At 39.5% G+C, this 24,305-nt stretch overlaps 2 protein-coding genes across 2 annotated transcripts; one reads left to right on the top strand and one right to left on the bottom strand.

Moving 5' to 3' along the window:
- The first annotated feature begins 83 nt into the window (after window positions 1-83).
- Window positions 84-7,527, top strand: LOC146509151 (uncharacterized). Its single transcript, XM_085176407.1, has 5 exons — window positions 84-2,356; window positions 5,274-5,422; window positions 5,536-5,595; window positions 5,776-5,895; window positions 6,163-7,527. Coding segments are annotated over exons 1-5 (459 nt in total). The 5' UTR covers window positions 84-2,355; the 3' UTR covers window positions 6,292-7,527.
- A 2,604-nt stretch (window positions 7,528-10,131) lies between these two features.
- LOC146509150 (uncharacterized) lies at window positions 10,132-24,062 on the bottom strand. Its single transcript, XM_085176383.1, has 6 exons — window positions 20,257-24,062; window positions 17,657-17,962; window positions 15,164-15,496; window positions 12,331-12,432; window positions 11,977-12,002; window positions 10,132-11,639 (listed from the first exon to the last, which is right to left on the bottom strand). Exons 1-6 carry the CDS (start codon window positions 20,291-20,293, stop codon window positions 11,574-11,576), a joined length of 870 nt encoding a protein of 289 aa, XP_085032509.1. The 5' UTR covers window positions 20,294-24,062; the 3' UTR covers window positions 10,132-11,573.
- Window positions 24,063-24,305: the final 243 nt, after the last annotated feature.

Here is a 24,305-nt window from a genome sequence, read left to right as displayed (position 1 = left end):
CAAATATATATATATATATATATATATATATATTTGGATTATAGGGGGTATATATATATATATATATATATATATATATATATATATATATATACCCCCTATAATCTATTCCAAATGCAGCCATCAGGCAAAAGATACAGGATCTAAATAGCAGCTTTGAATTACAAGTAATTTCCTCCAATCTCACAAATACTGTGCAGACATCGTGTTTATGACTCTTTCATATTGGATTCTTTTGTAATTCTATTCAAAATTTCTCTTGACTCTGCAGGGACTCTTGACTCTATTTTGTTGACAATAAAGATCATTTAAATCTTCCTGTTTGCAGTGCAGCAAAAGCGACCCACAGTAAACTCACAGAGGAGATCACGAGTGCGGAGACGCAGACGTGTTGTCGACATCTCGTTGTCTTTCTGTCTCACTTTGTAGTTTTTTCTAGAGACAAAGTCTCTCTCTGCTTGTTTTGCATCTTTTTGTGTGTCTTTGGATTCTTTCCTGTTCACGTTGTTCCCGGAGGAGCCACCAGGCGAAGTGCTCGCACACAGCTGCAGCGGCCTGAAAACAAAGAGAGTGTAAGAATAGCAGGCGACAGGCCCTGGTCACAGAGCAGAGACACACAGGGTTGTTACGTGTTTGCCTCAAACTTCCAAAGAATCACATCCAAGCAGAGAAAATGACGACACGGCATTCCTGCAGCCTGAAACGTTTCCTCTACAAATTTAAATGTAATTTCATCATCACTCAGATGTGATTAATCGCTGAATCAGAGTAATGTTAAACAGAAGTGAACAGCAAACCGAGCAGGATGACTGAGTGAGTTGCATCACGTTCATGCCCACCACAATAAGCTGCAGTAAAACTGAAGTGCTTGTAAACCCTCATTTTTCCAAGGAAAAGCTACTTTAAAAATCACAAAGTGAAAGGGAACGTGGGTCAAACAACGTGACTCACCGTGAGGAAACAAAGACACGATGAATGAATAAGCAGGCTGGATTATTCAGGAGTTATTCAAACAGTATAATCCAGGATGTTCAGGTCAAATGTGTCAGCTTAAAAAGAAAAACGGTGACACTTTTATTTTTCTTCTTCTTCATTTTACTTCATTTGTTTTTTTGTTTTTAAGATTTTTAATCAGAAGTGAACACGAACCTGGACCCAAGTCACCCTGCAGCCATCTTTCAACACTTCCTGTAGGTGTTCAAACTGTCTAACAAAGCCGACAGCCCTGCTCCTCCCTCTCTTTTAGGGGAACACTGACGCAATCCCGAGCCGGTTGAGACATCTAATCTTTTCCTCAGACGTGTGACTTATTTCCAAATTCGGATGTGAGAAGAATCCGCCGAGCCTGCAGGTGTTCATGTGAGGACCGAAAAACGTCACAACCCCCCCAAATGTTCATTATTTGCATAAAACAGCACTCTGATCACATTTTTGGTGCTACTGTAGCAAAGCTCTGCAGACACTCCTCCACTTGGGGCAAAAATTCCTTTCCACTATTTCTCAGCTCCCTAAATGCTTTACTATTAAAAAAGCCCTGAAGGCAACTTTTTTCCAGCTAATCGTTTCCTGCGATGGTCGTCTGTGTGACTGTATTGTTGCGTAAATGTAATACATAAACACGCCCCATCCATTCTCTCTGTCTTAGGGCGAGAGGTGCGGGACACCTGGACAGCTCACCAGCCTGTCACATGGACGCAGACGGCCACCCACACTGTGCCGCCTGCACTTAAACACCATTAATAACATAAATCTCTGCATGCGTGCAGTGCGAAGTGTTTTTGAAGGAAATGCCAGTCCACTTACCAAGTGCAGCAAACAGTGGTTTGCAAAACGTGTGAATTTTAAGGCTTTCAAATATTGTCCAATCAGCATTTTCTCTGAAAGCTTTATGTGCCATATATGATCTTCACTACTAGAAGAGTGAAAAAGTATTAAAGTATTGTTTTCTTTTTACATCTCTGTGCTTTGTGGTTATTTAATGTATGTATGAGTAAGTGCCTCACTACAAGTGATGAAACGCAAAGTTATTGTGAAATGTGAATAATAAGGAAGATCAGGAAATTCCCTTATTTAATCGTGTGACATGACGTGCAGGCAGGAAACACCTTCAGTGTAACTCTGACTCAGCTCTGAGAGTCTCCGGATCGTCCTGGAAAGTGACTTAGCAGAAAAAAAACTGATGTCAAACCTTCTGAGAAGCGAGCCGACGGCTTCCTCGGAATCTGCTTCAGCACACGACAGACGGAGCTTAAATATGAGCATCAGGAGCATGAAGAGCTCACATCACAGCCTCCACAGGACAGGACCACAGACCAGAGGAGCAGGGACCGAAGTCTGGACCATCACAGGACAACAAGTCAGTTTTAAATGTCTTCTTTACCTTTGCTTACCTTTTATTTCAAACATTTAAAACTATTATTCTTAATATTTTTTGCACCATTTTTTAGAGTTTGTGCTTGAATCTCAATATTTGTCTGCCAACCAAATGCATGTCTGTTCCCAGCAGCTGGGATGAGCTGCACAGCTAAACATCTGCATGCTTGAACAAGCAGAAATACCTGAAATGAAGTTAGGTCCTGATTTGCATGTGAAAGAAACAAAGGCAAAAATGAAAGCGCTCGAAGGTAAATCAGGAAAATGATACAGAAGGGCAAATTTAATTGTCCTTATTATTATTATTATTATTATTATCTCAAAAACATGTTGTCATGCACAAGAAGTGTGTGCAGTTTCCCAGTGACAGGCGCTGTTATATAAAGTATGTGAGATCTTGTGTAGTTTGAAATGATCTTTGCTTAGAATAAAGATTAAATGAAAATATGTGATCCAGTCATCAGTCGTCACCTGTATGTGCAAAGTGATTTCATCAGTTTTTGGATTTATGATGACAAATAAACTGATTTTCATTCGCAAATATCTGAGGCTGATTTGATCTTTGATTAGAAAATTATTTGAAGAAAATAATAATATTGCGCCACCAGTGTTTAAATGCACTGAGTTGGTGTTTGCTGTGGATTCTTGGAATTTCATTATGGAAAACGAAACGAATTATTATTTGAATGAAGTCTGAAAAAGGCCGAACGGATTCTTTGATTTAGGAGACGTGAAGTTTGGGGAGAGTCAAACTTTGACTTCGTGACTTTCTGATTTCATTGTGAACTTACTGAGCCTGGAAGTACTCAGATTACTCGATATATTTTATAAGCCTGACACTGAAACTAAAAACTAAACAAATTTCTTTCACTGTAATTTCCGCAGCACAGAAACGTTTGTGCTTTTCTTTTGGTGGAGTTTTTGCAAAACACTTGAGAAATCCGACAAATAATTCCTCTACACTTTATAGATTTTATTTATTTATTTTATTGGACTTTATGGTTTATTTGGAAGGAAAAACGTCCATTTGCTTTGTATTTTTTCACTTTTTGTGTTTTGAATATGAAGCAAGATTAAAGTTGCTCTTTTTTAATCTGACAGGTGCAGAAATGTCACCGAATTATTTTTTAATTATTTGAAAATTTCACATTTAACAACGTGGCGGTCAGCAGAGCAGGGGTCCGCCGGTCGTTGTGACCCCGCTGACCGATATGTCAGGGTGATGTTCTCGCCAGCAGCGCCCATGTGTGCGCGTAAATTGCGCACAGAACGTGTTCCTCTCTCTGTGGTTCAAGGCAAGGTGCGCAGAGTCCGCAAAGGTCTATTTCACTAAATAAAACTACAGCACAAACTAGCGATGACAAAAAATGTTTTTAAATAAAAATTTAAAAGTACAGTCGAAACAAATGAAAACGATCTGAAATGATATTGCGCATGAATAAAATTCAACAGGAAACGTCCTTAATTTATTCTTTCTTAGTTTGGTCAAATTTAACATCAGGAGGTTTTAAACTCCCACGTCTCCTTAAACAGACGCGTGGAGCGCGTGTCGAAATCTCCATTCTGATATTTCTTCCGCTCGCCACGGTGATGAAACATCAAAGGCACCGAAACTAAAAACAACTAAACACTAAAATAAATGAAACTGAACTGAAAACAAAACTCCACAAAATAAAGCAATGAACGAAACAAAATAAATTACAAGTATAATTTGTTCGATGTCTGCGTGTTTTTCTGCGCGTAAAGTTAAAGTCGAGTGAAGGACGATCTGAGACAAACGAGCGACGGAGCAGGTCGATCAAAAATAGTCAAAACGCGCCTGTATGTGCTGTGACTGTGTTTGAAGGTTCACCTACTTACGTTTGTAATCTGAAGAACTTTCACTGCAGACAAACAAGGTAGAGAAATTTGAGCTTTATAACAGTCATTATAAACTTGTAAATACCACGAAAGAAAAAGAAAATGCACAGTGTGATATTCCAATCTCTACAACATTGATCATTACAGAATTGTATCAATAAATGCGCTCCTCCAGTCAGATGGTTTTATCAGCTCCCAGCTCAAATCTAGAGATGACAGTGCTTTCTCCATTGCCGCCCCGAGACTCTGGAATAGTCTCCCCCCCTTCATAAAATCCTCTTCATCCTTGGAAGTCTTTAAATCGAATCTTAAGACCTACTTATTTTCCAAGGCTTTCGGATCTCTTTGATATTACATGTCTTACAATTCTTTTTTTTTTTATTTTTTAAATGTTTTCTTTCTATTTTAATTCTTTTATTATATTATCCCTCTGTTCAGCACTTTGGCCGACACTTGATGTCTTTTAAATGTGCTGTATAGATAAAGATGACTTGACTTGACTTGACTTGATATTCGAAAAATATGCAAATGACACAATATGTCCTTTTTTCTTTCCCTTTAATTTAGTAGTTATAGATTTAAATTCTTTACACCTTCAGTCTTTAACTGAAGGGAGACAGCTGACAGACAACACGTTGTTTTTTTTCATAGGTAAAATAACGTCGTTTAATCGTGTGGGGGACACAGGATAGTGTGACGGCCCTGCGTGACCCGTGGAGGGGTCTCATTCCCATTATGAATTAGATTTAAACTCCACCTCTAAAGTATTTTTGCAGTATATCCTGTTCACTGTGAGTCACTATTGCCTAATAGACTTATTATCACCCAATAAAGCCAAAGACATCCTACGGAAAGTTTTTTTAACAGAGTCATTGGCAGCATCTGTTTTTAAGATCTCCATCTCACAGCCGGTAGCTGACTGAGTCACTGGTCACAGGATTTTATGTAAAGCCCACAAACACCCGGTTATCTCAGGGTCAGGTGAGATTAACAAGTCTCGCTTCTGCGGTTTGAAACCAAAGCTCTTCTTTCTGTTGCAGTGCATTGTGAGTACCTGCTCATCCTGTTTCTCGGGGTTTTGGTGGAGCTGGCTGCAGGTCGGGCATTACCACCAAACGCTGAAATGAAGAGCATCGTTGAGGACCTCCACGGGGCGCTGGAAAAATACAACAGCTACCTGAAAGAGGATGTGAGACACGAGCCGCTCAGGCGTCCACACGACACTCTCTTTGAATAAATGTGCATTTTTACCCATTTGAAACAGTTTAATGAGTCTCGCTCACACCTGTGTTTCTGCTGCAGGCGCATCTGAAAGGTCTGCCGTTTGAGCCGTGCAAAGAGACGCCTGCTTACCTGAACCAGGTACAACTCAAATCACATGTCTTTATTTAACAGCAGGAGGCGCATTAATATTCAAATCCAGATAAGATGTATCAAAATAATTGTTGCTATTACACAATAATAACACACTTTCACTTTGAGCTTTGGCATGTTGTGTGAGATTCAAAGCTCATTTTATTTATTGGTCCTTGTTTTGGTCAGAGCACCACGGTGGCCCACAGACTCACTCAGTATGAGCAATGCACAAAGAAGCTTGAAGATCTCCTTCCTGACATCAGACACCAAGTCATCACACACAACTACGAGCTGCTGCAACACCTGGTGAGTCTCTGCATGCTCATTGGCTGATTCCAACAAATACAAAGCGCAGAAAAGAAGGAAAATAAAAACAGACTGATAAGAAGGAAGATTAAAGCAGAGTGGATGAAAGGGTAGCGAGGAAGAAAAAGCAGCTCAAAAGCAAACGATGATGGAGAAGATCATATTGTTATGTTGTCGTCATTGGTTAGTTTTATTATTAGCAAATTAAACATATTGATTAGTTTAATAATTTTATGATATGAAATATGCTTTTTCCTTCTTTTTCAGAAGGGATCGGAACAGTCCTCTACTTCCTCCCCCACACTCACCTCCTCTTCATTAGAGTTTCACGTCAAACTAAAATCCATGCAGTGTGTTGACTGCTGGATCCAGCAGGTGGCAGCACTGCGCAGATAACGCAAACACACGTTCGCCCTGCCATCTTCATGGGGACCCTGTGTGACCCTATTCAATGACCAAAAACCCTAACTTGAATCAAAGACAAACCCACTTTCAGGATTTGACACAGCAACCAAAATGAGTTTGTTTCCTCTCCAAAAGTTGATTCTGTTCATCTGGACGTTTTCAGCGGGAGAAACGTTTCATCCAAGTGACTTCTGAAGAAACGAGAACATTTTTCCTGTTTTTGTTTCTTTTGTTTTCCAGATTAGAAACCACAGAATATTAAAAAAATAGATTAATGTCACAGATTTTAATTTCAGTGATCAGTGTTAGTGAGGGGGCGGGGCACATTTACTATCAAACTTACTTCTTCACAGCTTCAGGAGTCCATCAAGGAGATGTATCTAAACCATAGGGTTGCTTCTGCTACTATATCCCTACAAAATAAATCTTTATACAAGAAACAAACAACTTTGAGATGGTCAGACATGGTTCAATTATTCAAAAACATCTTTTATGTTCAATAAATTAAAGTGATTACGAACTTAATCGATAGAAGAAACATAAGAAAGAGCACATTGTCATACTTGCGCTTGTATCCATATATACACTTATACTAACTGATATCTGCTGCTTATTCAGTGTTGTGTGAACAATTCATTTATATGCAAAAGCACCTCAACTGGAGTGTGTGGAGCAAACAACACGGAAGGTCATGTGACCCCCACCCTGGATTATCAGTCATAATCCAGTCTCATCTGAACTCACAGACATTAAACACGTTTTTAGCTTTAGTTTAATTTACAGTGTAAATTAAACTAAAGCTAAAAACAGGTACGTGCAGAGGGGGGCGCTAGAGGGGCTTGAGCACCCGCCCCTTTCCTGATGGGTGCCCAAAGTGCCCTTTTGTTGAGGCAACTTTTTAAAAAAAAGTTTTTATTTTTTTAATGTGTGCGTGGGGAGTCCTGTCTGTGCCCCTCAACAATAATATTTAACTATTAATCACAGTTTTGCTAAATAAAAGGATCTGGCTTGCATCAGTCACATGATCACATTTAACCAATTATCGCCCTTGACAGCAGAACGCGCTGGTTACGAGCCGGGAACGAGCTCACAAAGAGCACGCGCAGTTTTTGCGGTCCGGAGCTGCAGGAGAAACACAAGTTAACTCAGAGACACAGACTGATGCGACAAAACCAGTAAGTAGGTGTACAGCGTACACTGTAGTGTATAGCACACAGGAGTGTCACTACCCGATCCGTACCGGAAACCCGATCGGTACCCCGCATGCGCGAAAGGTGTCTACTTCCGGTCGTAGCGTTTTACGATAGTTATGGGTCTGAGTATCTGTTAAAATGTTTAGAATAATAAGTAAATCTTAAATTGTTTGCAATAATGAAGCATTTCAATATAATGTAGACAAAAACGAAAAATAAAAAGATACGGATCGGGACTCCCCGATCCTTACTGCGCATGTGCAAAGTCGGACCGTACAAATCGGGTCTACCCGATCCGTACCGCGCATGTGCAAATGTTTTCTTCTTCTTCTGTTCGTTTAATGGCAGTTTACTCCCCAGTGTACGAGGATACTGCCACCTGCTGACTGAGCGAATGAACCCTATTGTAAACTGAATTAGCGTCATTACAAACGTGTGTTAAATTTGATTTAGTGATAGTCGAGTGTGTTTATGCTTGTCTGTGTGGAGAAGATCGATTGTAATAGTGATGATGATGTCCGCTTACACTGTCAATTGTCAGTAAACACTTAATCTGGCTGCTGAATCTTCACGTGACATATTACAAAGTCTGTATTATTAACTCTGTCATTAGGCGCCATTCTTCTTATTTTACGACGCTGTTGTTCAATCGGGGAACGCTCTCTGTTGAGGAGAAAAGGCTGTCATGGGTCTGTAGCTCTGTCACCGTTTTAGGGAACATATTTAGTTTTAAAGTAAGTTTCCGGGCTTTTCCTGCCTTTCTGTGGGGATTATATTTCACTAAAAACGATCTAATATGCATGTCCACATAATTATGCATTATTATAATTATAATATATTAAAAAACACACGCTGTATTTTAAAGAACATACATTAAGAAGCAGATTATATTAGATTTATATTTTAAATAAGGCAAAATTTGGATTTTACAGCAGTAAAATTATTGTATCTCTACAGTTTAAAAATGTAATAAGCTTTGCCCCTGCACAGAGTGGATCGTGAAACAAATGGAATCATCATAAATACATTATTTCATATTTATTACTTCCCCCTCCTCATTGCTTTATTATTGTAGCTCTAGTGTCTGTAAGGATTCTGGATCAGCACCGTGATGCCCATAGTATATACAGTATTCTGAAGAAGGTCTAAAATGTCACTGTGTGTGCGTGCATGTGTGTGTTTTATTTGGATGGATTTAAAAAAAAAATTACTCATGATATAACATTGTCCAGACATGCCTGGTAAGGACATGAGGAGGAAACAGTAGGAGCTGTGTGAGGCTACTAAAGGCAGGGCTATAACATTTTTCTGTCATCATTAAGTGCAACAGTTGTTAGGTGTGGATAATTAAATTATAGTTTATTGCAATAGCAAGTTGTGCCTTGTTCTCAGATAGACAGCAAGTGGAGAGATATGTATGAAATGATGGGATGGAAGGAAGAAGAGAAGCAAAGAGTGATTCAGATAGATAAAACTTTATTAATCCCTTGGGTGGGTTCCTCTGGGAAATTTGGTTCACAGGCAGAGCCGAGTTTATTTCTCACAGTTTTTTGTTGCCTTATGGTTCCAAGTGCTGTCACCAATCTTTGCATTTTGTTATTATCTCATGACACTTGTTTAATCAGCTACCATCTCTCCTATGGACTTTTTAATGTCTACAGTCTCAGATCAGCACAGCCCTGCCCTCCAGCACTATCAGCAGCAACCCCTCAACAGCAACATTGTACCCATCAGGTAAAACATCGGCTACGTTTGCTTGTTGCCAATATTAGATTCTTGATGAATGTGTGTTGTTGTTATTCAGCCTGGTTCAATGTGCCCCTTTTTAACTTTGAGCACCCGCCCCTTTAAACCTCTCTGCACGGCCCTGATTTACACTTACAGTTTAAAGAAATGTTGTGGGGGTTCCCTTTAGTATCACAGTAATCTGTTTCTGCATCACCAAAAAGCTACTAAGAGGAAATTTAGCGTTTGTAAAACAATGGACAGTGTGATCCTCTGTGTGAACACCAGAGGGCACTGCCAGCGTGTTTTTGTACTGTTGTATTGCTACAGATGTAAATAGACATTTTCTTTCTCAGAACATTGTTTTTAATAAACTTTTGAAGAAGACAAACATTTCTGAGACTTGTCATTAAATTCAACAGCTGCTGAAATTCCAATCACATGGAATTTCAAATTCAGCCAGTTAGTCACAGAATCTCCCGGGACTCTAGTTTAGTGTCCCATTTTTTTTAAAAGATGAAAGCCTTAAATTGAAAGCCAATAATAGATACAGAGAAAACCCAACAATCAGATGACCCTCTATGAGCAAGCGCTTTGGCGACAGTGGGAAGGAAAAACTCCCTTTTAACAGGAAGAAACCTCCAGCAGAACCAGGCTCAGGGAGGGGCGGGGCCATCTGCTGTGATTGGTTGGGGTGAGAGAAGGAAGACAGGATAAAGACATGCTGTGGAAGAGAGACAGAGGTTAATAACAGATATGATTTGATGAAGAGAGGTCTGTTAACACATAGTGAGTGAAGAAGAAACACCCAGTGCATCATGGGAATCCCCGGCAGCCTACGTCTATTGCAGCATAACTAAGGGAGGATTCAGGGTCACCTGATCCAGCCCTAACTATATGCTTTAGCAAAAAGGAAAGTTTCACCAGTCCCACCACAAACGCACTGGAAACTGCATATTTTAGTTATTACTACTATTATTATTGCAGCTGCTGTTTTGTAAATGACAGTGAAGAAGCAGCTGGTGACGGTAACTTTCTCCCCTGGGCCGTAAACCTCGGAAATGATGTGAGCGGATTAGTGGCGAGCAGCGCTGATTCACGGGACAGTTGGAGGTGTTGTGCAAAAGTTTCCTGAATCAGAATCCCTGCACCACCAACTCACTCTCACGGAAGATAACTCAGGGTCAAACACAAGGTCAGAATCATGCACACCACTTGAAACAGAAACAAGAAGGGGCGTCCTCAGGCAGGTCAGGTCAGGTCCCTCATACTGATGTTGCAAACTTTGTACATTTCCACTGCTTTAGTTTAAAGTTTGTCGCCTCTTGTGGGGCCCGAGAGGCACCGAGCAGCTTCTCGGTTCCTTGGTGGCACGTGGCACCTCAAAGTGACTTTTGAACAGTTAATGTTACGTCCTCGTGGACATATATCAACTCTTTTCTTTCATACTGCAAATATTTGCATTCAGGTTGTTACTGCACATATTGCTGTATCAGGAGCTGAAGCTTGTAAGATGACGTGCTGTTCAGACACTGATCGATGCAACGGAAACCCAAAATTCAAATGCGCACAAATAATTTTCCACTGCAGCAAACAGAAAACAGCTGAGTGAACAGAAACAGGTCGGTCTGTCTTTCTTTAGTCTGCAGCTCAAACACTTCGGTTTGCCTCTCTGACCCCTTTTCTCTTCCACAGACACACAGGAAACATCTGACTGGTTAACCTCAAACCTACGTTGCAGTTCATGCCCTAAAACTATCTAAAAAAAAAGCGTGAAGTGGAGACAGGACATCAGGTCTTATTATTCGCCTGAGAGTAAATACCAGAGAACGGTGCAGAACCTTTACAGGAAACCATTTATACAGACAGGTGCAAGCAAGAGAAAATCAGCAGATGTATCTTCACATTTGGGAAATTTCAAACTCTGACACAATGAGTAAAAACATAATTAAGTATATGAATACATTTATGATTAAAAACAGGTAAAATTTGACTTTTTAAATCAAATTCATGAGTAAAATTGGCTCCACTGTAAAAAGAACTTTATGCAATATGAACATCTGCAGCTGTAAAGTTCAGAATCATAATAAAGTGATTTACTAAAAATGTCAGCATCATGTTAGAAACATTACAGGACACGTCTGTGGTCTGTCTGTGCTCACTGCATCAAACAGCTTTCTTTAAGCATATTTTAAATGGAAGAGTTTGACATGTTTTAGAAAAATTCAGATAAAATTGGCAAAGAGAGAAAGTCCGATCGATACAATATCTATCTATCTTCAGCCAATCAGATTTGTTGGTATTTCTTTGCGTCCTCGGCTCGGTGAAAACTGTGTTCGACGAATCGCAGCAGCTTCATCTGATGTTTCTTCCACCTGAAGCTGAAAACCTCAGAGCAGCGTAATGAAGCTCCGGAGACGTCTGTGGACACATCATCAGGTCAAAGCAATCAGAGTCTGTATTTAGTGAAGCGACAGGCGAGTCTATATTTAAATTATGTTTTATACGTTTATTAGCAAGAGCCTCTTCTTCATTTTATTCCTTTTCGTGAGAAGTAGAAGTTTGTAAAATCAGCAGGGGACGGTTACATAGATTTGACATTTATTCTTTGGTTTTTTGGGGTAAATATTTAATGTCCACAAATCCAGATGCTGTAGCAAAGTAAGGACACGCCCCCTCTGCCCCATTCACACAGTCCCTAAACATGTGGTCACACCCAGAAATAGCAAAACAACAACAACACTGTAAACTCTGTTACCTCGTCACTGATCTTTGGCGTTTTTTCTGTAAAAAAATAAATATATATATTCAACATGGATTTTTACGCATTTTCTGAAAATATCAAATGTGTTCACGATTCAAGGTTTTTAGGGTGTTGGATTTTTTTGCTCGTTACAAAACATTTCAAACTTCTTCTGGAGTTGTGGACATACACCGCGTTCCAGTTATTATGCAAATGATATTTTTCTCTGATTTTCCTAAAGTCAATGCAAGTGACAGTCAGCATAATCTTCGAGTCATCAACCTTTAGATTATAATTTGAATTTTACTAAACAAACCTCCCAATGAAAAAATAAATACAAAAAATAAAACATAAAAATGTCGTACTCACTGTGTCGGCATGACAGCAGGACGCAGAGTGCCACGGTGGAGGTAAAAAAGGCGGCACATGCAGTGGCAATGATGGAGGTCAGAAACACACACTGACTGGATGCTTTCACACACGAAAAAAACAAAACAAATAGAAACAAGAAGTTTGAGCAGGGATTTTTAAAAGTTCAACAAGTTTAGAAGACAAATGACACAATAATGAACCCAAACATTGTGGCTAACAGCTGGATTTTCCCATTTAACTGCAGCTAGCCAAACAGCCAAGTACTGCTAAAGACAGAGAGAGTGTAAATATCCTTGTTTCTTAACGTAAAACTCATTGTTGCTGCACAAATGTGATCCCCTCTTACAAACTTTTAGTTTTCGTGTCGTTATTGTTAGTTAGCTAACGAACTAATGTAGGTCTGTTAGCCGCAACCAACCAACCACATGACATCACGCTCCATACTGACAGAAGATGGTGCTAAACTTTAAGCACTTATTTCTTAAATCCAGCTTCACAGACGGCGTTACATCTATGTCAGTTTTTGAGAGCAGGGCTTGATGGTGTGTATTAGCCTTTATATTGTAGCGTTTCATGTCCCCGTTTCACTCTGGACTTCCTCAAATTCGTTCCTGTTGTGAATTTACTAGTGCTGTCAAAATTAACGCCTTAATGCAAATTAATCCGCCATCATGGTCAACGCGATTAAATTTTTTTTAACGCAATTAACGTATCTGGAGCGCAGAATGACTCAAAATCCCTGAAATGTTTCCGTCAACGCATTTCGGGCAGTTTGTCCAAGTAGAGTTACCTTCGCACAAACGGGCAGTTGATCTGTAGTGACGGGCCAATCAACTCAGTATCAGTGTTGCCAACTCCTCAGTAAGGAAAATCGCTATTGGCTGTCCTAAAAGTCGCTAAATGACGTCATCACCTAATTTGCATAATTGGCCATGCTAATATAATTGTAACCTACGTTGTTGGAGAGAGAAATAACATCGTGGACGAGACATAAAGTGAGCAAAAAACGTCCTAAATGCATTTAGAATTTATTTAGAACTACAAATTAAATTTCTTTTAGCAATTATTGTTTTTTAATGTCACAATTCCAACCCTGCTCCTTTACCCGGGTTTGGACCGGCAAAAGTGACCCGAAATAGGCACTCTGGTGGAGTTACTTTGTGTGTGAGTGTTTATAAGTAGTTTTAAACCTGATCCACAAAACAGCATAACAGTAAAAGAAGAACTGACTGCGTTACAGTCAGTGCGGAGCAGCGGCTTCGCTCATGCGCGATTCATTTGCAGTTTGGACGCATAGGTGTGAACGTCTCCTGCAGCTGGGGGAGGACTATCCTCCGCCCGTGAGCGCTTTAGCACGGGTGAGGTGCCCACGGCAGCACCGCTGCTTGTTGAGAGTAAGAGCAACACGTTCTTTCACGTCAAAAAGTCGTCATAAATAAGTCTCCAATAACACCAGAAAAAGTCGCCAGATTTGTCGCTAGTCGCTTTTTAGAAAAAAAGTCGCTAAGGGGTCTGAAAACTCGCTAAATATAGCGACAAAGTCGCTAAGTTGGCAACACTGCTCAGTATGGAAGATGATAAACGCACATCGGCCCTCTCGATGGGAGATTTGAGTATTAAAAAAATAACATGACGGAACAGTCGACCCACATAAAGTCTTATGCACATTGTGCAAGAAGGAAATTTCACCCCAGCACTTCCAGCTTTAAATATCACATTATGACTCGAAGCATACGTTAGTCGGGGATGCTGCTAGCACTTTGGCTAACGCGTCACGCAGCTTGGACAAGCCACTCACGGAGCATCGGGGGCTCAGTAAGTCGACCTCGGACTATTGACTGACGCCAAGTGGAACAAACTGCAGACGTGTTAATATCGCTGAGAACCTTTACATATCTTTGGTTCCTCGTTTCAAGGACTTGAAGCCTCCCCAAGAGTGGCAGAGAGAGAGGATACATGTTTACAGAGTTTATCGTTCACGTGAATGTTCAAGATGTTCAATGAACATGTGAAGTTCGTATATTTTCCCTTTTTTCTCGAGTCTGTTTGCAAAATAAAATGCGATTAATATAGAATAAAAATTATATTTAACCGTGATTAATCAAAATTAATCCACAGTAACCCTGTGATGAGTCTGATTAAAATATATATTATATATTCGTGTATACTTACCTGTTAGTATATAGGTTTTTTAAATAGTTGCATTTCACAGGAGAGAAGCTGCTCTACAAAACTGAAGACAACTATTCAAATTCTCTTTGAATTTAAGTATTTAACATTCTTTGTGTTTGTTCTGCATTTATGTCATTATGTTGCCTAAATGTCAGTTACAAGCTTAAATACAAAGTTGAAAAAATGTAATTGCAGCCAGGCTATTGATCAAGTAATTGCGATTAATTACAGAAAATTGTGAGATTAATTAGTTGGGTTTTTTTTCTATTGACAGCACTAATATTTACATTTGCAGTCTGCTTAAATGCAACTTTCATATCACATTTTGTTTGCAGATGACATCAATAGAAAAAATAAACAAAATGATCAGCTTTCACACACACACATGAAGAAAATAGAAACAGGAAGCGCGAGCAGGGATTTTTAAAAGCTCAGCAAGTTAAAAAACAAACGGTGACCGGTTAGCATCAAAGAGGTCACAGCTATGGTTAGAAGCAAGAGTGTGGGTTGGTTTTGCTAAACAAGCAGAAACTAAAGTGTGAGATATAACTGAGACTTGAACTGTGTGTCTGCTGCCTTTTGTTTTTCATATAAATGAAGCACTAAAAGCCTTCAGACTGTGTTGCTGTGAGTTCCAAAGACGGAGGCAATGACTTACGTTTGACCTCATCTGTCCCGCTGCTGATGGTCTTCCTGATCCTCAGCTCTCCATCACTCAGCACACAGGACACTTCCACACCTGCAGACCAGGTTTCTGCAGGAACATAAACCTGCGAGCTGAAGACTCCCGCCCTGGTGTCAGGGAGGACTGTGGGACTGAGTTCCTTAAGCACATGAGCTCCGCCATCCTCCTCAGAGTCCACCTCCCAGTCGACTTTGACCCGACCGGTGTCGTTCAGCCCGGACGCCAGGCAGATCAACGGGACGGGGAGGGGCGAGCTGACGTGTGAAGGAGCCAAGAGATGAAGTGCAGGACTGTGGAGCTCTGATTCTGATGACAGGGTGAGAAACTGAATGGTCATGATTTCAAAGAAAACTGACCCTGCATCATCATCGCAGCCTCTCCGTGTCTTTTTGCCATTTTAAAGATGTGTTCTTGTTATAATTTGTTTCTGTGCCGATTGGCACTGGAAAAATCACCTTTTTTCTTCATTTCCTGTTTTATTTTGAAAGAATTTCATATTATCGTGCACATTGTTTTGGTTCATTATCTCCGCCACCTTTCGTATGACCCACTCTAATTGTTCCCACCTGTGTTTCCTTGTCGGTCGCCTGACGTATGATTTTGTTGTTGTTGTCACTCGTGCTTTATCTGCATTTAGGTTCTTTTTAACTGCACAGCCAGTTACCACCAAAGTGAGTCAGTCACCACACTCGCATGTCTGGCTTTACAAAGATTTAATGCGCCTCAGTCCCTTCTTGTCTCTGCTTATAGAAACCCCCAAATGTGGCATCTACACTGTTTGGTGTTTTGGCCTCCAAAAACATCTCGGTGTGAGCGGCCGAGTTGAAACCAGCGAGCTGATATCAAGGTGAAAATATCCTATTTTATGTTTCTGCTGACTTTACATCAAAGCCTTTCAATAAATCTGCCTCAAACTATATAGAACCAACGAACATTTTGTTTATTAATCTGAATACCCTGAAATGTTATGATTTAGTTGAATATAAAATGGCACAGATAATGTAGAAAGCACAAAATAGCTTGCTTTGCCGCAGTACTCAGAAGCTGTTTAAAGTCATAGAGAGTCAATATGACTTAAGGGGAACAGATTTCTTTAAAAAAACAAAACAAGATAAGGACAAACATAAAGCAGAGATGTGTTTCTGTTAGACGAGTTAACCTGTGGAATCGTTATGACCGTGATTTAAAAAGGTGGAGTTCATTTTCCTTGTTTAAAAACATGTTTAAAAATAGAGTATTAGAAAAATATATATATCAAGAATGAAAAGAGCAAAAATAATAAAACTGAAACTCTTGACTGTTTTGCTTTGATGTAGTTACTTATCTAAGGTGGAAAGTTTTTTGTTTGTTTGTTTGTTTGTTTGTTTTTGCTTTGTTTTATTCTTTGCTTCGAGCTCTGTGTACAGGAGCTGCAAGCAAAAAGATCTTTTGTTAAAAGGGTAATAAGTAAATGCTTCAGCCAATACCTTTTGATTAGCCTTGTCTCATGCTTTCTTGCTTTGTGGTAGATCTTTATTCTGTATTCATTGAGATATTTGAATGCTAATCAATAAAATAAAAAGATCAATAAATCAATAAATCTGCCTTGTCACGTTTTGTTGGTTGCGTACAAGCAACAAAGTAACAGCCGCACAGATAACTGAGAACATGAAAGGTAAAACAATTTCACAGTTTTGTTTTTTTAATAAAGTTTCTGAGTGCGAGGCAGCAGCGCAGTAAAGAGCTGTTTCTTTAAGATATGAAAATAACCGCTGAGCCAGCTTTATATTGTTCTGATCTTATGTACACACATAAAACTCTTAGTTCCTGTTGTGAATCTACATTTACACTTTCATATGTCACATCCTGTTTGCAGATGATAAACATTTAACGGATCAATCAGTCTGGGTATCAATAAAAAAACGAACTGATCAGCCGCACACACTGTCAGACTATTTACCTTCATTTATCATTTACATATCCTCTTTGGCTCAGTGCTACTTGCTGCAGGAGCAGCTGCATGTTTGGATGCTTGGAGGTTAGAGGTCAATAACCATGTTACCATGGTAACATGTGATAACCATTGTTACCACAGGTTTTAGGCCCTTATTGTCCAATTACACAACTTTAAGAGTGTTATCACTCGGCTGTAACCGCTGTTGTTACCATGAGATTATGTGTATATTTACCAGTTATTACTTTAGTAATAGAGTGATAATAACTAAGAGTTTTTCAGTATTCGCTCTGCTGCTGCCTTCTTATTCAACTATTATCACTTTATCACTGAGCTGAGCTGTTTCCTTGGTTCCTAAAAAGCTAAAATTGTTTAAATATATAAAATATTTGTAACAGATTTATTAGGATAATAAAAAGAAGAACCAAAACCCAGTGGGTCAAGGCAATTTTGATAAAGTCAGTCCACCTACATGAAGCAAATATCTGTTTGACTTGTGAGTCACAAAGTGTTATAAAGAGACCCCCACTCACCTGTGACCGTCACCGTCGTCCCGCTGCCCAGCACTGGCATGACCCCATCGATGTAGACGCAGAAGTACACGCCGGCGTCCTGCTGGGTGGCTCTGGGGACTTCCAGCAGACAGAGCCTGCTCTGAACTCGAGAAGTAAACCAAGGAGTGGCACTGAGACCGCTCACCTGCCTGATATGGAGCCATGTCACTCGAGAGCAGCCGTGTGTTTCAACAGTCCCAGTGATGTTACATTTGAGGCTGACCTTTGACCCTGACATCACAGTCACACGAGGAGGAGACTGAACCAGGTGTATTCCAGCTGTGACTGTAAGTACAGAGATCTCAATACTGCTCAGATTCACTCAGCTGCAAATGCAAATGCCTCAAAGCAGGTTTCTTCTTTTTTCAGTTTATCTGGACTAAAGTAATAATATTTGTTTTATACTTTAAAAACTTTTGTGATGGTGAGCGACCGTGGCTCAAGAGTTGGCACCTGTACAGTACTCTGTTTTTGTAACAATTGTCCATGTTAGCTTCTCATGTAAATCAAATATTTTTTTCTATAAAAATTGTTTCTGTTCTGTTTGTAAATGTGCTTTTATTCTGCTGCTGTTACAACCGAATTCCCAAATTCAGTTAAAGGATTATTCTATTCTATTCTATTCGTTTTCAAGTAACGAGTAAAGTAAGGGATTACTATTGAGAAAAACGGTAATTAGATTACCGTTACTTTCCCGTAGGAACGCTGCGTCACTGCGTTACTAAAACCGTGATTTTTTGCGAGAATGTCTCATGACAGTGACGTAAGCGAGTGCGACGTTCGTGACAACAGCTGTGTGCAGATCAACAATGGATCATATATCGAGTGCAGAGAGAGTATGAGCGTGCAGCGTTTAAAGCGTGGAAGTACTGACCTTACTTTGAGTTTGATTCCATAAAAAGTGACAAAAACATTAGTGTCCGTTGTGCGTGGGAAGAAAACTTCTTTTTACAGCGAAAAAACCCCTAAACTTCCGAGCAAGCACCGAGTAGCTACGACGTAATGGGAAACTCACAGAGAAACTCGCGGATTCTTCCACTGACCGCTGCACACCTGCACCAGGGTAACCCTCCGCCTACCCCACTCCTGCTTTACAGGTGAAAATAGAGCAACAGGACCGCTAGTCTTTGACTTTATTTATTTTCTGCTGTGTTTTACTTGCATCTATTTGAAAGACTGAGTGTAAACACACAAAATATTTTATTTTATGTGCTGGAATGTGCAGAAAATAGTTTAAATGTTAAACTAATTTATCCAAGTCAGAGAATGTTGCAGATAATTTAATTTTTGCTTGATGCATAAAGTTAAAAGATTAAAACTAATAAAACAAGTTTTAAAAAGAGACTTTTCCATTTGATTACATTTTGTATGATGATTATGTAGAAAAAGTAGAATTGGGCTGAAAGATCTATCACTTTATCACCTATTCAGGTTGTAAATCCTGTTTTTAAAAAGTAACTAAGTAACTAAGTAACTAAGTAATTAATTACTTTTGAAAATAAGTAATCAGTAAAGTAATGGGATTACTTTTTTGGGTAAGTAATCAGTAATTAGTTACTGATTACTTTTTTCAAGTAACTTGACCAACACTGCCTGTAATACCTACAGCATGTTCTAATCGCTCTAATAGGATATTATGGTCGACAGTATCGAATGCTGCACTGAGGTCTAGCAGGACAAGCACAGAGATGAGTCCACTGTCAGAGGCCATAAGAAGATCATTTGTAACCTTCAATAAAGCTGTTTCTGTGCTGTGATGAACTCTGAAACCTGACTGAAACTCTTCAAATAAACCATTCCTCTGCAGATGATCTGTTAGCTGTTTGACAACTACTCTTTCAAGGATGTTTGATATGAAAGGAAGGTTGGAGATTGGCCTATAATTAGCTAAGACTGCTGGGTCTAGAGATGCTTTTTGAGTAAAGGTTGACACGTTGATGGTTTGGAGGAAGTAATTATTGAAGTTAACTCAACTTTGATTAGTTGGGCTGCTTTTGCTTTTGAAAATGGAAAGAAGACTCGGGTCGAGCTTGTGAAGTTTTGAGATCTTTAGATTTCCCCACAAACATAAACACAGTTAAAGTCCCAACGAGTCCTGTGAGCTCTGCCAGTGCTGATCGATACTAATGCATCTCTGGATAATGTAAAAAGCATCCGTGCCAACAGCGCTGAGTTAAACATTTAAATAGGCTAAAATATGATATTCATTCAGAGCCTGAGTTGTACATACAACGAGTTAAAAGATCAAATAAGTCACATCGTAAGCAAAACAAGACAAAGACGGTGATGTGGGACAGGATGACAGCATCATATAAAGTAAAAATGATGTTTTTGCCCAGCTGTGTTCAGGTTCAGGCTTCAAAGTTTCCCCAAAGAGAAAAACTTTCATCAGAAAAAACTCAAACAAATGTTTTTAATGGAACTTTATTTTTAAAAAATCGAGGTTTTGTAAAATGATTTTATGTGGCTCAGCCTTTGATCTGAACATTAAAGCAGGTAGTCATTACAGGAAATGATTATTGATTATATAGATTATTGCAGGGTGTGAAAGACGGCAGCGGTAAAAAAGAAACACTTACCGCAGACGCTGAGACAGATGAGAGGCAGCAGCTTCATGTTGGCCAGGAATAAAGTCGTTCTGCAGGACTGAGGCGAAGTGTCGTCACAGTAATCAGGTCACTGCAGTTTCACCTCCTTCACACACACAATGACAGGATGTGATGTCACTGTACAGAAGGATTAAATAAGATGTTCTTTATTCATAAGTCTCACAGGAGTGTCGCTTAAACACAACCTGTAAAAGAAGACAACAGCATAATAAATCAGGTTTACAAAAGAGCTCAACATTAAACATAATGAACACAGTTAAAATGTGTTTATATTTTTCTACATGTAATAACAGCTGAACATAATACAGTCCAGTAAAATAAAGAATTTAATACAACAAAAAAACAGAAATAATTGATTCCACTTTTGTAAGTAAAGATTATTATTTAATTTTATTTTGAGTTTTATTTTCGCTTCATTTCATCATGTTTTCGATTTTAATTTTGTTTTTAGTTTATGTCACATCTTTTAAAATTTGTTTTTCCCATACATTTATTCTTTTAACCTGTTCTTGCATATTTTTATATTTACTCGTTTCTTTATGTATTTCTTTATTTTCCAGCTTTCTGTTTTTTGTGATTTGTGAGTTATCAATAACTTCTGAGTGTTTCCTGGTCTCTGTCAGGCCTCTGGAGCAGGTTTCATTCCTAATGAACACGGGAGGAAGTGAAACACTTTGCATGACTATCAGCTCTGCATTCACAATTTAAAGTAAAAGTTTAAAATCTATCAGCAGATATGCTCATTGTTGCTTTATGTCTTCACCACTTGGAGCTTTCTGAGGAGAGTATAAATGGCAACAAGCATAAAGAGCCTTTTTAAACAGCTGTAAACCAGAGCAGATCCCTTTGTCTTTTACTGAAAATAAAATAAAAAGCTGAATAGATGCACAAGCAAAAATAAACATGCACGTTTTCAGTCTGGGAAAGAAAAGAAAATTTATCTGCACAGTGTGTTTAAAAAAAGAAAGACTGAGTTTTTGATCAGCTCTGTTTGCACCCAGGACCTCAAGGGGGTCTTAAAGGAGGGACCTCAGACTGCAGCGTGAGTGCCCGAGTGCAGTTAATCACAACCACAAACAGTCAGCGTGACCTATGACCCCGAGCTAAAGAGAAAAACATTACAGAGTCGGTCTGAGGTCCCGGCTCAGCTTCGTTCCCACGTCCATCAGCAGTGGTGGTGGCGTGTTTTTACTGCTGGCCAATCGGCCAATCAGCTTCAGGCAACATTAGACTAGACTAGAACAGAATAGAACAGAATAGAACAGCCCTTTACTGTCATTGTACTACAGAATTGTGGGAGCTCCACACCAGCTGTGCCGGAATAAAATATAAATAGTAAACAGCAGGAATAAAACCACTCAGGAGAGAAAGGCAAGCTGCAAACAGCTGTTTCTGTGAGGTCACCTGCTGATGTCAGCTGAGAGCTTCATGTGTCCCAGCTGTAGATAAGAACTCACTGCATGCTGATCCTGCTGCACGTCTGTGCTGAGTCTTGTTCAGAGGGTCTGATGGCAGGTTCGGCCTGGTTCTGTATGAAATACCAGACTGAGCAACAGGAAAGAACGATCACATTTACTGTAAACAGTTTTTACTGATTTCATCTGAATAAAATAACCTTTTAATGTCCTCACCAAGAAAAAAGCAATGGAAAACTTTTTTGTTTGCCTTTCTTATTGATTTGGGTGACTAATAACCACAATCAATACATTTTTATTGATTAGACCCTGTAGTTTTAAAATATTGATCTTGACCAAACGGTTGAGATGTCCCTTTATGGTAAAAGTATGAAATGTCATGCAAATACAAGTAGATTAGATAATACAGTTGAAAAAAATCAAAAAGGGCCAAATTATAATTACATTAATAACAAAAACTATCCAGGCCATTGGATACAGTTTATTTCTAACAGCATGCAGGTGAACATTGCTGTTTTCCATCAAAGGAAAGTATTATATCAAACAACAAAATACATCGTTTTCATCTGCAAATGTGAAAAATGTGCTGCAGCACAAAACACTCACATTCAGGACACTTCTGATTGAATGCTACTGTGCAAAATCAGTTTTGTTTAAAAAATAAAATAAAATAAAAACAGTGCAAATCAGCACATCTGCTTGTGGTTTTGGTCGTTGGGGTCTTAGGGTGTAGCATTGATTCTGTGGTCTTTAAGAGCTGGATCATGGTTGTCCAACTCTAGATGCTGGCTTGTTAACTTGGTTCAGACACAACCAGGCGGAAACCTTTTGAGAGCCATCGGTTTCTGGTCCAGTAGGGCACAGTCCCTCTTGTAGACCAGGTATTCAAGTCAAGGATGTATCCGAACAGTGGGATATGCCATCTCCTTAACTTGTAACTTATAACTTGTCTTATACAGGTGTAATAGCATAACAGAAAGTTTAATTCCTCCCATATGATAATTATACACAGGGATGAGTGATGGGCATGGGATGGTGATCTTTGCATTGGACTCTTTGCTCCACCTTTTGACCGATGAAAGAACCATGAACCCACAGGCCTTGTTTAGGAGGTTGACACATTTCTTGTCAAACCATTTTATTGCAATCAGACCTTCATCAGACCTGTAATCACAGGCTCCATGGCCCTTCTTCATCAGGTCTTTGCCTGCCATCAGGGGAGCTCCACCGGTGCAGTTTGGTCATACAGTACCAATGCACCTGACACCCAAGGAGGTGTGCAAGTTCTGGACCAAGCAGAAACTTGTGAAGAGCTGAGGTTCATTTATGGGTTTGCAAAGTGTTTTTTACAGCTTTGGCCCCATAGAGGGAGCTTCTGTTCCTTTTCACTCAGGGGAGCATTGAAGAATGTAGACCCCCCTGATACAGCAGCAAGTCGTGGATGATGCCAGATGAACAATTTAAAGCCCCACTCATCTGGTTTGTTGGCAATATACTGGTGCAGCGTGCCAGCCCTTGTGGCTTCATATGAAACCATGAACTCAAACACACTGTAGTTGAAGGTGGATGGTATCATGAGTATCATGTCACAGAACCATGTGCGACCAGGGGCGATCGTGGCTCAAGAGTTGGGAGTTCGTCTTGTAATCGGAAGGTTGCCGGTTCGAGCCCCGGCTTGGACAGTCTCAGTCGTTGTGTCCTTGGGCAAGACACTTCACCCGTTGCCTACTGGTGGTGGTCAGAGGGCCCGGTGGCGCCAGTGTCCGGCAGCCTCGCGCCCCAGGGTGGCTGTGGCTACAATGTAGCTGCCATCACCAGTGTATGAATGTGTGTGTGAATGGGTGGATGACTGGATGTGTAAAGCGCTTTGGGGTCCTTAGGGACTAGTAAAGCGCTATACAAATACAGGCCATTTACCATGTGATTTTTAGCCATATAATTGTTTAGTGTCCATATAGCATTTGTTCAACATCAAATTATAATTTCTTAGTAATACTTAGTAATATTAATTTACCAGCTACTGTAATTTGGTTAAAAGCTAATCAGTTGTGATATTTGTCATTTCCACGTGTTATTTTTGATTTTTACAATATTTACTAATATTAACTCAGAAAGTTACAAAAATGACTTACTGAGGAAATTATTTCAGCATATTCTTGCTGTGCTAACACTTAATGTGATTTATCAATAGCAATGGATAAACAAAATGGCAAATAATCAATTTTAATAACATTCAGGTTATGTTAGCATTAGCACCATAAAGGGACAAATCAACCGTTTGGTTCACCACTTTTTAAAAAAAATTATTAAACATTTAATTTCACTTTTTTAATGCTGTCAAGTGACATACATCTGTTTAATGAGTCCAAAAAATTATAGCTTCCTACATTAGTTTCATCAAAAACCCTCAAAATATGTTGGATGTTTTTTTGTTTCTGACTTCCTGGTTGGGAGAGAAGAGCCAACAGTTTCCATTCACAGCGCCTTCTGGTGGATTTCTTTGGCATTACAGATGAAAACCCAATTGTTAGAAAAGACTCAACAAGGTAGGTGAATTTCAGTGAAAGCCTCAGTTGGATATAGGGCCTGAAAATGTGCTCTACC

The sequence above is a fragment of the Neolamprologus multifasciatus genome, chromosome 11 (assembly GCF_963576455.1).
Source record: "Neolamprologus multifasciatus chromosome 11, fNeoMul1.2, whole genome shotgun sequence".
NCBI lineage: Eukaryota > Metazoa > Chordata > Actinopteri > Cichliformes > Cichlidae > Neolamprologus > Neolamprologus multifasciatus.
The sequence above is the reverse complement of the archived record's forward strand: the minus strand, read 5'-3'. Positions and strand labels throughout refer to the sequence as shown.